General features: G+C 52.1%; 2 protein-coding genes across 2 annotated transcripts in view; one reads left to right on the top strand and one right to left on the bottom strand.

The window, feature by feature from the left end:
- Positions 1–2,184: 2,184 nt before the first annotated feature.
- Positions 2,185–11,314, top strand: NAA60 (N(alpha)-acetyltransferase 60, NatF catalytic subunit). The gene is made up of 6 exons (XM_009277640.2): positions 2,185–2,303; positions 3,823–3,952; positions 5,354–5,450; positions 7,696–7,930; positions 8,782–8,967; positions 9,458–11,314. The coding sequence occupies exons 1-5, from the start codon at positions 2,194–2,196 to the stop codon at positions 8,936–8,938; spliced, it is 729 nt and encodes a 242-aa protein (XP_009275915.1). The 5' UTR covers positions 2,185–2,193; the 3' UTR covers positions 8,939–8,967; positions 9,458–11,314.
- A 2,169-nt stretch (positions 11,315–13,483) lies between these two features.
- The window catches only part of NUDT16L1 (nudix hydrolase 16 like 1), a 2,332-nt gene continuing 1,425 nt past the window's right edge, over positions 13,484–14,390 (bottom strand). The window contains exon 3 of the mRNA XM_009277627.1: positions 13,484–14,389. Coding sequence (XP_009275902.1) covers positions 14,070–14,389 — 320 coding nt within the window. The 3' untranslated portion in view covers positions 13,484–14,069. The remainder of the gene's footprint in view (position 14,390) is intronic.

Raw genomic sequence — 14,390 nt, 5'->3', positions numbered from 1 at the left:
TACGGATCCCCTCGGATGCCCTTCTCAGGGAAATATGTAGGACCAGTCATTGGGAGGAAAGCTGTGTCTGGGAAGGATGCCTTGCTTGAAGAAACCCACCCCATTTCATCTTTCTCAAGAGCTGTAGGAGAAGTTTCTCGGACCTCTGCTCTGTTAAAGCAAAAATGCTTTAACAAAAATGCTTTGCCATTCTTTCTGCCTGCATGGGAGAAGGGCTAGCAAAGATTTCTCTGGATAATAGTGGACCTTAATTGTATCCTTTCTCCTGTTGATACATTGGCTGTTTGACGTGTTTCAGGTTGCACACAAACCAGTGGTAGAGTTCCTCCTTCCTCCCTAGGAGGTCTGGGCCGATGCAGCCTGGGGTCTTTATGCCGCTGTCCGGCACGACAGAGAGGCACCATCCCACGCTGCTCTAGCCAGTGCAAAGGAGTCATACAATATGTGTTGCAGGGAGAGTGCCAAAGTCAAGGGTGAACGTTGTTCTTGTTAGCAGTGCTAATTACCTCTCTCTCAGCACTGATGTTGAGTTCCAAGGGCCCCAGCATCCAGGGACTCTCTGCTCTCTGACTATCATCATGTTGTGCTAACTGGGAGTTGCTCTCTACCAGTTCATCCAGGGGAACTGCAGAAGAAAGCTAGCTTATGTACCTTAAAAGAGAAATTTGGGGGTGGAATGTGGATTTTATGGCTTAGCCTGTGTTTTTTCTTAGGGGTACAGTGGAAGGAGGTGTTTTCAAATTCTTAGGAGAGCAATCGGCACGCAGTTGTGTGCTGTCAAACACGTCAAACTGGGATCATTGCTGTGCCTACTCCTTTTGTGCGTCTTTGCCAGTTACAGAGTGTATTACAGAGGTGATGTGATTTTTGCATTGAAACTGCTCAAATGGCATATCTAGTCCAGTGGGGAGTGTGTTTAAATCTGTTCCTTCTCGAGTCTCTGAGCTTCAAAGCGAGAGCACTGGAGAGCTGAGCATCCCTTTCAACAGGAGGGCATACAGAAGCACTGCTGTGTGCAGCTTTTTCCTTGTAACTCAGCATTTTGAAACCAAGATTTGAGGTTCTTAAAATTGGGAGAAGAAAGTAAAAACAAAAACAAATGACTTCTTAAATTAAGGGTGGTGGATTTTTTTTTTTTTCTTTGCATCCTGGTCTGGTTCTTTGACCTGGGGCTAGGAGGGCTGGAGTGAGAGAGACAAAGCTGTGGATGGAGAACTGCAGGTGGCCCGTGAAAGGGAACCAGCTCCTGCAGCTGCCCTGTCTCTGCCTGCCTCGTTTGCTCTGTGTGCGCAGTGTCTCGCGTGGGGCTTTGTCCTGCCTAAAGCCCGTTCCCAAGATCTGTTCTTCATTCGTGCATCTGCACTACAAATGCTTTTACAAACACTTTAGTCATTGCTTGCTTCTTTCCCTCTGGTACCTTGTTTAAAAAGGCTGAAGACTTTGGAGTAAGTGTCCTGTACGTGGTTAGCAGGATTGTGGTAGTGCTATGGTGAAAGAAAAGGGTATCTTGGGATTTCTATGCTTGAACGCTCTTTGCTGGGCTGGAAAGCAAGCCCGCGTGGAGTTGTAGCACGTAGGAATGAGGGGAGATGAAACTAGATCTCATTTCACCAGCATAAGTTAAACAAAATTAACATTTTACAGAATTTGAATCCTCTGCCTACGTACTAACTGGAGATGACGGGATTCTGTAAGAGGACTTTATAAATGTTCTTCTAGCAGAGCTTCCTTTTTAAGCTGTTTGTTCAGTTCTGTTTCAACAAAATGCTGGCCCTGCATAGACATTTGAAGAGCTCCATGCATCCTGAGGTACACTTGGCACATTGTTGGCTTATTTAATGCAGCATCCTGAGCTCTTCTTGGAAGTGGCTGGTGCCACATGCCCTTTCACACGCAGCATCACTGGGCTGTGCTCGCAGGGAGCGGAGTGTGTGCAGATGCAGGGCTGGTGGGGTGGGTCAGGCTGAGAAGTGAGCTGTGCTTATCCGGTGAGCAACAGGGCTTCGAGTTGCTTCTCGGGTTAATGTTGCCACGTTTTGCTTCATCTCTCTTGAAAACTCGTTCTGCTAGGAAAAACAACTTTATTGATACTGAGAACCTCCTGCTGCCTTTGCGCAGCTGCCTGACTTGAAGCTGGGAGTCAGAATCTGTGCTTCACCATTCTTAATGTGCTTTCTTCTCTTGCAGGCGTGAATGACAGAGGAGGTGCCCCCGACTGCACTTACAGACGTAAACCTGCGTCTTCTCTGCCACGATGACATAGACACAGTGAAACAGCTCTGTGGTGACTGGTTCCCAATAGAGTACGTTACCGGTTTGGGGTGTGAGATGGCGGGGATCTAGAAACAAATGGCGTGAACCTGCACTGGTCCAGTTCAGAGCTGACACCAAAGGCTCTGCAGCCATCTGGACTGTTGCTAAGATAGCAGCAGGTTCTGAATCTTTTATGCATTCTGGTGGTGTTCCTGTTAATGGCCCTTTGCTGCCTGTCCTGCAGGGTCCTAAAGTCATCAGAAAGTTCCTGTATGCAGATTTTGGCAGAAAAATGGGCTCTGTAATTAAGGAGGTGGACCAGCTTCTTGGGAAGGACTGTGTGAGAGATGGGGAAAGGAGCACGCCTCTAGGAAGAAGAACAGCATCCCTGTGCTTGTGAAAGAAAGTTGTATTCTGGAGTGTGTGCCGAGAAAGCGCCCTCAGAGTTAAACCAAACCAACACGGAGCAACTGTTCCTAAGGGACTGTCTTTCTGAATGTCCCAGGGGGAGACTGAACAGTTCTTGCCTGTGTACTCAGGATCACCGTTGCTCCCAAACCTCTGGCAAAGATCTGGCTTAAAGCTGATCTCGCTCTGTCCCAGGTCAGTTCCCCAGGCCCCCATTTGGTAAATGCTTGTGTCTGCACAAGCACAGCAAAAAGGAGCTTTTCTGGGGGACAGCAATAGCTTTCTGGCTTAAGGCATCCAGGGAAACTACAGCTGTAGACGTCAAGGATTTTTTTTTCTTTAGCTTTGTTGAGAAGGTTTATAGAGGATTTTAGCGGATTATAATTAAGATTGCATAAAATGTAACAAACCAGCAAAAGCATTCATAATATTTTGAATTTGTAGATTTCTTTTAAACACAAGGCATGCTGAACTCTCACTTTGAAATAAATTAGCATACGCTAGTTTTCTTTTAGTAGCTGCAGAAGGAGGAGGAGAGCTGGAGGCTGATCATGCGATTTTTTTTGTACCAATATGCAGTATTTTTTTCACATGTGTATCAAATTAATGAGATCCTTATGCTCTTAGATGAGGGCAGATGGATATTGCATTTAAAAATAACTTGCTAAAGATGGAAGTGAAAGCTCTGGGCAATGAATGTAAAATGAAAATGTGGTTGTCTTAGCAAGGCAGGAGGCCATTACATGAGCAGCCTGCATTGCTGCTTAGGTGCAACTGACAGAAACCATGCTACCAAATGGGGTACAGCAGCTGTTCGATGTTCGTTGGTACCATACAACAGCTAAGGCAGGAAAGGTGAAAAACTTCCTAACCCAGATTTCATGGAATAAGCTAAATTAGTAGCACAGAAAGAGCTTTAGATTGACATATGGCTGAGCTACTTGGCTGTATGCCTTTGCAGAAGACAGCCCTTCCAGTAGTACAGCTTCCCTCCCTTAGTCTTGTGTAAAATACATTGGCCTGTGGTTCCAGTGACTGGCATTGAAAGATGTTGCTGCCCATTTCCAGTTGAGCAGCATCTCGGCACAATGTTTGCTGTGGCGCTGCCTGCTCCCGTGGGCTTTGTGTCCCCAAACATGCCTGTTTTTTCTTCCTTCCCAGGTACCCTGACTCATGGTACCGAGATATCACTTCCAACAAGAAGTTCTTTTCCCTCGCAGCCACATATAGGGGCTCCATCGTGGGAATGATAGTGGCAGAGATCAAGAGCAGAACAAAGGTGCATAAAGAGGTATGCTACTAAACTGTGCTTCAGTATGAGATAGTCCACCTCTTGCCATGGTTAACTGCTACGGGACCTGTTCGGGGTATTTCCCCCCCCCCCTCCATCCAGACACTTATAAGAGTGATCCTGAGTTAATTTAAGAAACCAAGAACGTGCCCATTTCCAGCTAATGGAGCATGGGTGGTGGGATGTATCTGAACACGTGGGCTGCTGAGCAGCCTGGTACCACAAAGTCTTTTCCTGCTGGGGCTAGGCAGCTGTGGCCCGGTGGGAAGCTTGCTGCCTGATGTGCTGTGTGGAGAAATCAGATCGTAATCCAAAAGTGACTGTGTGGCAGGCCATTTAACTGTTCCCTGGCTGTTTTCAGTGTGCCTGGTCATCGCTGGTGACTGAGGTATGCGCAGCTGTGGGAGAACGAACCTCTTCCTTTCTTACGTAAGGGTTGAACTTCCTTAGCTGTGCTGGGCAAGTCACTCCTGATTTCCTGCAGAAACTCCTTCATTTACACGGTCACCGTCTCGAACACAAAGCAGAGGTAACCAATCTGCAGAAAGCTCAGGCCTCAGGGATAACAGAACTTGGAGGCCAGGAGAGACAACACAGTACAGCAGAGAGGTGAAGAAGAGATGGTCACTGAAGACAGTATGGGAAAAGACCACCGGGTTAGTGTAGGGCAAACAGCATAGGCAAGTGGATTCAAAAAAAAGCAGGGGCAGTGCAGAGAGTGCATAACTTCTAAAAGGCCATCAGTGTTATGATTAAACAATAATTTTAACATTCGTAGGAACCGAGAGCATTGAGTGGCATGGGTCTCTTCACTCTAGCTATCTGGCTTCTCCTCAGAGCTAGTCCAAGTCAGAAACTGCATCTTCAGCAACTCTAACAAAAGGCTCTTGTTCCAGCCAAGCTGAAAGCCAGGAGCTTATTCAGACACTGCTCCAGGCAGTAGTTCGACTGAGCCCGTAGAACGTGCTCCTTGTCCTCTACAGCAGTACAGAGATCTCCAGCTGACACGAAGCTCAGATGGAGCGTGCAGGCAATAAAGACTGTTGCTAGATTGATCAGCTACACTGGTGTGTAACTCCAGAATTGGCACTTTGAATCCTTCCTGGTAAAGAATGCAAATATATTCTGTCCCTAAGCCCACAAGTAATGTATACAGTAAGGAAACATCATGATTTTTGTTCTGCATCTGGGAAGATGATACAAAAGTAGGAATAACACCTAAGGGAGCACCCTTGGTTTTTTTAACTCCCCACCTCCTTTCCAGAAGCTTCAGCTAAGACTGTTGAGTGAAGAGAGGTTTCCTGCTATAGCCTTGTTTTCAGATGTTCCAGTACGGGATTCTTGCCTTCTCCTGTGCCTCCCCAGGTATCCTACTAAATAACTTGTGATATCTCTACTCAGGATGGAGACATCCTAGCTTCCAATTTTCCTGTGGACACTCAAGTTGCTTACATCCTAAGTCTTGGAGTGGTGAAGGAGTTCAGAAAACATGGAATAGGTAAGATGCTGCTAAGTGACAACTCTGTTGCTGTTGTTTGCCACATGTGGCTAGCGGGCGTGACTGAAGGAGCTGCACCATTTCACCGCAAGCTTGACGATGATTTGTACCAGCAGTTGGGAAGGTGATGCACTCGCATCCCCTTCTTGGTGTTAATGCAAGTGCACTGAGATGTTTTTACTGATGTACGCACAAAACAATGCGCAAATGTTTCCAAAGAGCACGGGGCTTTGTCCGTCTTGTTCCCAGGGGACAGCTGAGCACACCAAAAACTTGCACTCCTGCTGCTGAGACTGACTGAAGCGCTAGGACTTCACCCTGGAGCAGGGTTTGAAGTGATTTTCTTTCATGGGTATCAGAAGCCTGCTCCCTGAGGCAGAAAATATAGCTGCTTTTAACCTTTCAACTTCAACAGATAGAACAAACATTTAGAAAAAGACAAAGGGAACTGGAAAAAGAGTGTAACTTGGACCTGATTAAATCTGTCAAATGCATGTAAAAGTCAGCTCTGAATGCCTCCTGCAACACACAGCATTTTTGCAGCCATTTGAAAATCCTGCAGTCAGAAGGGCTTATCTCTGTTTAGAGCAGGATATGTTTTGTCATCAAATAAGTGCACTTCTGGTGCAATTTCAAGCATGATCTGTATCTTTGATCTGTGAAAGCAAATAGGCCAGGTTTGGCAGCATGACCCAGTGTTCTACATCCAGAGTCTCTTCAGTGGGTACAGGTATAACTTCTCTTCCTTGAGTCCTCCCTTCTCCCCAGTCATGTTTAAAAGGGTACAAACTGATAGGATACATAAAGAAATGACCAGAAGAGTCCTCAGTGGGAGCACTGTATTTAAAACTTGCATTGAAATGCTACTGGAGATAAATTTTCTCTACAAAGAAGAAAATACTTGCGCAGAATAATGTTCAGAGAAGGTGGTAAAGGGGTCTTCTGTTCTGTGAAGTTGTGGCTCTTTAGAGTCCCCTTTCTGTTTCCAAATTCTGTTTTTTTCAGCTCCGTCTTGCTGGAATTTTCTCCTTTCAGCATCAGTATTTCCTGTATCCGTTACATCTAGACAGTATGTTGCCGTGCTCTCTCAAAACCTTTGGACTTCTACCTATAGCAAAACAACCTAAAGAAGCTGCTGCCTGCTGCTGCTCTTTCTGAGACCTTTCTCTTGAGAGTTTTTCTACTTGTGTTTGAAGCTGAAGTCTTTCATGCAGGAGGCTTTTCACCCCAGGCATACTTTTAAGCACCAAAGCTCTGATTTTTCTCTTGCAGACATTAAAAGGCTTTGGTTTCTACTTCTCTGCTATTCTTAAACCAGAAGGCAGTTGGATTTCTGTGAGATAGAAGAGTGGAATATCTCATAACGAAACTAAACTGCTCTCCTGTTGATGTCTCTCAGTGTCTTTTTGTGCTTGGCTGATATAAATTCCTACTAAGTATCAAGTGACCGTGAAGTGGTCTGGGGATTGTGAAACAGCAGCGTAAATCTCACCTGTGTGTTTGTGTTAGCTAAGCTATTTCTGTAGCCTGTTGTTACCACACCTGACGGAAGAAGTTCCCCTGCAGGTTCCGCTGGGTCCTTCATGCTGAGTTGAGGTGGTTTGGATGAACCTCCAGGTCTCGTTTCTTGGGGCTGGAGTATTCTCTGTGCCCTTCTCTGGTTTCTCCTGCTGACTAGCGGCTGCAGAAAATCCAGGTTGAGTGAGACTGTGCCTTGGCTCTCCTCCTAAGAAGGGATCTTAAAATCCTACCTGTTCTTAGATTTTAATTCGAGTTCAGCAGATGCAATGCAATAACCTGCTTGTGAAGTCTTGTTTGGACTCTCTGCTGTTTTAAATGGCTTTAAAATAAATAAATGTGGTGGAACTGATACCACTGACAATGACTTACTGACCCTCCCCAAAGCTGAGAGCTGCTTGGCTGGGGATGGGCATTACTGGCAGATTCCCACGTCTGGCTCATCTTTGTGGTTACTGAATCAGAAGTTTGTGTCTTTATAAAATCTGTTTTGTGAAGCCATGCTCATAGGTAAGATGAGATTCGTATTAAAACCACGTAGCGTGGTCCTGTTGAATTCATCAAGAGGGTCTGTGAGAACTGGGTGGGATCTGGGGTCTTCAAGCATGTGCAGCAATCCCTGCTTAGACGCTGGGTGCAGGAGATCTCAGCTGGGACCTATGAACGCTTGCGCTGTCCCTGAGAAGGCAGCTGCACTCTGTGATTCTGCTGCTCTTCCCTTCAACAGGTTCGCTCTTGCTTGAAAGTTTAAAAGACCATATATCAACGACTGCCCAAGATCACTGCAAAGCCATCTACCTGCACGTCCTCACCACTAACAATACAGCAATAAACTTCTATGAAAACAGAGACTTTAAACAGCACCACTATCTTCCCTATTATTATTCCATCAGAGGGGTCCTCAAAGATGGCTTTACCTACGTCCTGTACATCAATGGTGGACATCCACCCTGGACAATCTTATATCCTTTACCTTCAGTCTGATTAGCAGGGGAACACAATAAGCGGACGCCACACTATGTGTTAGGTTAAAAATGGCAATCTAGCAAAGTGTGACCTGGCTAGATCTGGGGACTGATGCCTGCTCAGGTGCGAGTTTAATCTGAAGCTGGAAGGAAGGCGATGTTAGAGGGATTTGACAGTGACCTGCTTGTGCCCAAGCTCCCCCGACTCCTCTGGGAACAGTTTGGGGAGGCAGTGTAGGATGGTACATTGAATTCTAAGTTGGGAGGAGTTTGATGCCAGTGATAGCAAACGTTGGTGTTAAGCCAGAGTGCTAGGCGTGCTCTGGCTTGTGTGGTGCAGGATTTGTCCAGCAACATGGCAGAGAAGCCCTTGTTCTTGTTTCCTGTGGCCTGGGATCCCCTGTGACTCTGGCCTGGCCTGGATCTCAGCAGGCTGCTCTCAAACTGACTTTGGGAGTTTGTTCCAGGTCATTGGATCATGGAGAAGAAACCTGATCTTTCCCAGGTGTAGCTAGTCAGTCCAAACCTCTCCAGGCAGGTGGTTAGATTGCCATCCCCACAGGAACTTGCTGTGGAGTGCAAAGGGAACTAGCAGCTGCTTAGAGGAGGTATTCCCCACACAAGTTGGAGCCAGTGTTCCCAAATTGCCGCCTTTTATGGTGCAAAGCAGACCTGCTTTTGAGAGAAAGGAGCAGGCAATTAATACAAGGAGCAGATCTGTCTGTCTAACTGAGCAGAGCAGCTTTCGCTGTGTCATGGGGTCTCTTTAGGGAGTGCTAGTCCACAGAGTATTTTAAGTTATTTCTTAAGTTACAGTGTAAATGTCGCTGTCCTTAACTGATGGCCACTGACTACCTACAGCACATTGGATCAACGCTAGCCAGCCTGAGCCCGTGTTCAATTCCCCAGAGGATATATCGACAAGCCCAGAGCCTTCTCTGCAGCCTTCTGCCCTGGTCTGGCATTTCTGCCAAGAGCGGCATTGAATATAGCCGGACGATGTGACTGGATCGGAAGGTGTACAAAAAGCAAAGGTAGGTACCTAGGGAAAGCTCCCTTCTCTGCCCAAGGCCAGCAGCGACGCGCTGGTGATGCCCCACGGCCGCTGTCTCAGGGCAGTGCTCGAGCGAGGGCTGCCGAAGCTGCAGCTCTGCTGCTGGGCAAGCTACCGTGTGTCTGGGGCATCGTTGTGCTCCCATCTCCAGCTGGTGGCCGAGCTCCTATTGGTTTCATTTGAAGGGAATTTGAACTCTGATCTCGTTTACTTGAGCCCAGAGCCTGACAGCAGATTGAACCTGTCCCTGCTGTCTCTCTCCTTTTCCCAGCTCTGTTAGACCCAGAGTGACCGAGTCCTCGCTCTTTCCCCAGCTCAGTGTCCCAGCACAGTAACTGACAGCCCGTTTGCTGCCAGTTGCGTTGCAGGTCTGACGACAAGGTCTTCAGGACAGCGGCTCCTCAGTACGCTTGAAGAGACCCGCAACACCTGGTTTCCCTAAGAGAGCTGCCCTCTTTGTCTTTCCGTAGGATTGTTTTTCCTTTCATCTCCTGAACCATCCGGCTCTGCACTGATTCCAGTGATGACGGCTCTTGGTCAGTGACCCAGCCCCTGGACGGGACTCCTTGTTCCACAGGTTGACCGAGATTTGGCAGACTTCACACTTGACGGGCTGCAGCCCTGACTTACCCCCGTGGCCTGGAGCCTGCGAGCGCTGCCTGGGCAGGCCTGGCTGTCGCACGAGGCATCTGGCTGTGCCGTAGCTGAGGGCCCTTTGCGTCACCAGTCTGTGTGCATGTTGCACTGTCCCCGCCACTTCCCTTGCCTCTGGTTTGCTCCTATTCGTATACGTGATGTAGAGGGGTTCAGTTAACGAGGTTAATGAGTCTGCACTGACTGACCATGTAAATGAGCCGTAAGCGCCCTGGCAGGCCGCTGCTGGCAGAATATACAGTCGTGCACTTGTTGCCGGGGAAGGGGGAGCTGGGTGAGGGGAAATGGGGAGCGAGGATCGTGTCTGGGTCCTGCCAAGTCAGCTGCTGCCGCCGGTGCTTCCTGTGGGTAACTTCCAGGGAGGGTAACTGCCTTGCATGAGAAACTACCCAGCCCCACCGGCCCTCTGGAGTGACTTAAAAAGAAGCATTTAATTCAGGATGCATCAAGTAGAAGGCAGGGAATGAAATTGCTATTTCATAGTGAAATATATATATTATACTGTATAGATCTTTCTGCCTTTGTCCAAGTTGGAATGTAGCAGGGGAGGGGAGCTGGGGGTGTAGAGCCGCTGCTGCAGCCAGAGCCCTGCAGAGTTCGGTCCAGAGCCCTTCTCCTCTCCTGCGTGCACCCTCCCGTGGCACCAGGGCCGGACTCTTGCAGGATCGTTGGGGATGAGCCCTGTGCACAGATCACAGCAGCTTTTCCTTGCTGACGAAAAGCTCCCCCGGCTGCTCACTGGCGTGCTTCAGGCCACAGTCTGGGCATCACCACAGGGCCGTGCTGGTGGACAGTCTCCCTGCGGCTGTCCGGGAGACTCCTGGCCCGGCTGCAGGACCCCCGTGGCTGTGCCAGCCTGGGGCTGTGTCTCAGCTCACCGGCAGTTAGCGTCCAGCCTGCATGGAGGCCCCAGTGTGCCACAGCCAGGCCGGGCACCTTTCCTGTGCCTCGGAGCGAGGTTGGGCGAGCACTTCGCTTTTAAGGTGGGAGTCGCTGCAGCTCACCCAGCCCAGGCACGTGTCAGAGGTGCGGGTATCCCTGCGCCCTGCTGGGGTCCCGTTGCAAATCACTCTTCCCCTGCTCAGCGCCATGTTCCTCGTTCCCCTCTCATTTTGAAACTGGGACTTGAGCAAAGGAGGTCTAAGCCGCAGCTGGTGCATCGCCTGTACGTGCAGGCAGTGCCAGCTCTGGCAGCGGGTGTGGGCAGGGTGTGGGGGTGAGACACAGTACAGGTCAGGCTTAGACTTTTAGAAGAGAAAGGAAGCACGTTGAGATCTTGCAGCCTGGATGACCGTACAAAGAAGTCATTTCCATGTCTAAACCCCAGAGGTGGGAGTAAATTAATAAAAGGGTGCAGGAAGGCGAGCTTGCTGTGCGTGGTACCGTGCTGCTGCCCGAGAAGGGTGGCTGGGACTAGCTCCCCACGGCCGCCATGGGGCTGGCACTGTGTGCTGCTGCTCGGCTCAGAGGTGGCTCTGGCACAGAAAGCCCCGGTGAGCGCAGCTTCCCCCGTGGCCGTGGCCGGCCCTGCAGCCCGGACTGCAGGAAGCAGCTTGATCCAGCCCCGGGGGGCCGGCACAGAGCGTGTTTTGGAGCAGCAGCGGGCTGTTTTGCTGGGAGGTGCTGGTCCCGCTTCCGGGGCTCAAAGAAAGAGGTCTAGCGCAATGACTGACAGAAGGGGGGAAAAAAAAAAAGTGTCTCCATGAGGACAGTTGAGCACGGAGCCATTGGAGAACCCGTCCTTGGAGACATTCAAGACCCAAGAAGCCAGGGCTGCCCTCGGTGCTGGCCTTGCTCTGAGGCTGTTGGAGCAGAGCACGCCAGAGGCTCCTTCCAACCCGTACACCTCTGGTTCCCCTTCAGTTTGGCAGCGCAAGCGGCACTGTGCAGGCAGCTGGGCTGGCTGCAAAGTTGTGGCCCCTGCCCTGCGTGCGGCAGGCAGGCTAAGGCTTAAGGGACACAGTGCTGGGGCAGACGACACGCGATGGGGCAGGGAGCTGCAGGCTCCGCTGGGGCTGGTGTGCGCAGCTTTGGCCAAGGTGCCTCTCTTGGGGGGTTTCAGCTGGGCCACGGGGTGAAAGAGGAGCTCTCCCACCCGCGGCACTGAGACAGCGTGATGGGTTTGCAGCCCACTGTCACCGAAGTGTCCCTCTGTGGGGCTGCGTGCTCCTGCCTGTGAGTGATGTGGTGGAGCCGTTTGCAGAAGAACGGGGCAGGTCTGTGCAGCCAACGGCTCGGCTGAGCCAGTGCGGCGACAGTCTGGAGCGTGGCGGGGGGGGGGGGGGGGGGGGCTCCCTGCGTGTCCCTCTCCCGTGCTGTGGAGCCCGCTCCTTTGGACCTGCCTCACCAGGGTGCTCGGCAGCCTGCAGCCCGGCCAAGCCGGCTCAGCGGGTGCCCTGGCCATGCTCCCCTGCCCGGCCTTGCCGCCAAGCAGCTGTGCCTGCAGCGCTGCCCATGGGGAGCAGGTGTTGCCTTGGCTTTGCCGAGGTGCTGGTGGGGAGGCTTTGGCTGTCCCCGTTGTCCCCAGTGCTCCTCCCACAGCCTGGCTGGCCCCCACTGGCAGGGGAGTGGCAGGAACTGCTGCCATCCCTCCTAGCCCCAGTGCTTTCCCAGGAGAGACCTGAAGCACCCTTCCAGCCTCATTTGTGTTACCATTTTGGGGGGGTTTGGTTTTTTTCTTAGCCATTTTTTACTTAAACACGTCTATTGGTTTATACGAGTTTCTTTAGCAACTCAGGCCCCTGGTTTTCCTCGGCACTTGCTTTCTCTGGACCAGACTGAATCTCTCTTTCTCTCCCGAATGCCTGGGACTGATGTTCCCCCCACTTTCGATCCTGCCCGTTACACAACCCAACTCCACCACCGCAGCACTTTTGAGCACATCCCGAGGGGAGCTGTGACTGGTCTGTGTGTCCTCCTGCCACCCCATCCTGAGGTGTCAGCCACGTCCCTGCCTCACAGCCCGTTATTTATTGAAGAGCATTGTGCTGCCACCATCAGCCTCTCTCTAAACATCTTCAATTAAACCAAACCTCTTTTCTGAGTCGTTTGTCACTCTGCGCAGGAGCCTGCCTCTGGTCGGCTGCTCGAACACCTTCACCTGACCTTGCGCTCTGCCGCGATGCAGGGCGACCGCAGGCCCTCTTCACCGGGGCTGGGGCCGGCTCCGGCTGGGAGCTGCTGCTGCCCCAGGCCAGGGCCCGGCGGGCGGGGGGGGGGGGACAGGGCAGGGCCAGAGGCTGGAGCAGGGGGGAGCAGCTCCTCCAGCGCAGAGCCTCCCGTGTTGCAATGGGGCTGCTGGATGGGTGGAGGATTTTACGAAGGCGCAGTTGAAATGCCTCCCCCCACAGAGACCGCAGCCTCGCACAGCTGCGGCTGCACAGCCTCAGTGCAGCCTCAGTGCAGCCGGGCTCCTCGCTGGCTGCCCCAGCAGCGGCTGCGTTATGGACAGGACAAACACCCCCCACGCACAGCCAGTGCCCGGGAGGTGCTCTGGCACCTGCAACGGCGCAGCCGGCTTCTCCCCAGGCCCCTGCTTGAAGCCCTTGGGTGCACAAGCCATTTTGGAGTAACCCAGCAGCAAAAGCCTAACGACCGGTTTGCAGCGGTGCGGCACCCTGCCAGCCCCCTCTGCCCCAGCTTCCCCCAGCAGCTCTGGGCCCTGCGCTTCCCCTGCACCTCCAGCTTCTCGCCCTGGCACAAGTCCAGCAAGGAGCAGGGGGCGAAGCCCTGAGGCAGAGGGAACCGACAGGCGCTGCGCTCCCCCAGCCCCTGCACCCCCAAAGCTCTGGGTCGCCGCAGGCTCTGTGCCGGCAGTCAAGAACAATCCCGACTGCGAAGCGTTCAGCAAAGCCATTTATTCCACTTTCCTGCTCCCACAGATCTCCAGGTAGAAACCCACACGAGCACTCCCCCACGCCCCAGAGGGAATTCACGGCACACCACCCCGTTGCGCTGGCACCCCGAGCGGGAGCCCGGCCGCACCGCCGCCAGCAGAGGGGAGCCCTTCCACCGACGCTGGCAGAGGTGCTTGACCGTCAGCCCCATCCCTCAGCTGTGTCCGCTGCAAACACAGCCGCGTCCAAGTCAACGTGGGGCATTCAAAAAATAAGACATTTTGTTCCTTAAAAATGAAATGGGGACCTGACAGCAGCAGCGCGTCCCTGAAATCAAAGCATAATTCTAAGGCTTCGGCGCCCTCACGTAAGCACGTGAACTCTCTGCAGGGGGCTGTGCAGGTTGATCTGGGAAGCTCGCTAGTTTAATGGCCATAAAAATACATAGCTTTCCCCTGCTTCAGACAAACCCAAACCCTCCCGGCTGGGCAGTGGAATCGCGTGGGCAGCAACTGCAGCCAGCGACGGGTCGGAAAGTTAGAAGAAAGTCTCTAGTCTCACCCACTTTTAATCAAGCGCAAACACGGCGATGTCACTCCATCGGCTCAGCCACCGGCTGCTCCGCCACAGCATCTGCCCCCAGCCCCCCCCGCCGGCCCCCCCCCCCCGCCCCCGCCCCCCCCCCCGCCCCGGCCGCTGGCGCAGCCGCCAGCTGCTCCGCCACAGCCCCGCTCTCCAGCCCAGCCACCGGCTGCTCCACTGCCTCGGCCGCTGCCTGCGCAGCTGCCTGGTTCTCTGCCCTATCTGCCAATTCGTTGCCTGTTTTAGCGGGCGCTGCCAGCTCGTTTGCCGGCTTAGCGGCAGGGGCCATTTCCCTTGCCCCCGCCGCCCGGGCAACCGCCCGGCCTTTTCG

Source organism: Aptenodytes forsteri, unplaced genomic scaffold (genome assembly GCF_000699145.1).
Source record: "Aptenodytes forsteri isolate BGI_AS27 unplaced genomic scaffold, ASM69914v1 Scaffold26, whole genome shotgun sequence".
NCBI lineage: Eukaryota > Metazoa > Chordata > Aves > Sphenisciformes > Spheniscidae > Aptenodytes > Aptenodytes forsteri.
This window is presented reverse-complemented; position numbering and strand designations above follow the sequence as displayed.

Bases quoted from the DNA above. Each gene is read 5' to 3' on its own strand.
- NAA60 (XM_009277640.2), top strand. From the start codon at position 2,194: ATGACAGAGGAGGTGCCCCCGACTGCACTTACAGACGTAAACCTGCGT. The intron at 3,953-5,353 runs GTATGCTACTAA...ATCTCTACTCAG, and splicing joins GAACAAAGGTGCATAAAGAG to GATGGAGACATCCTAGCTTC. The intron at 5,451-7,695 runs GTAAGATGCTGC...TCCCTTCAACAG, and splicing joins GTTCAGAAAACATGGAATAG to GTTCGCTCTTGCTTGAAAGT.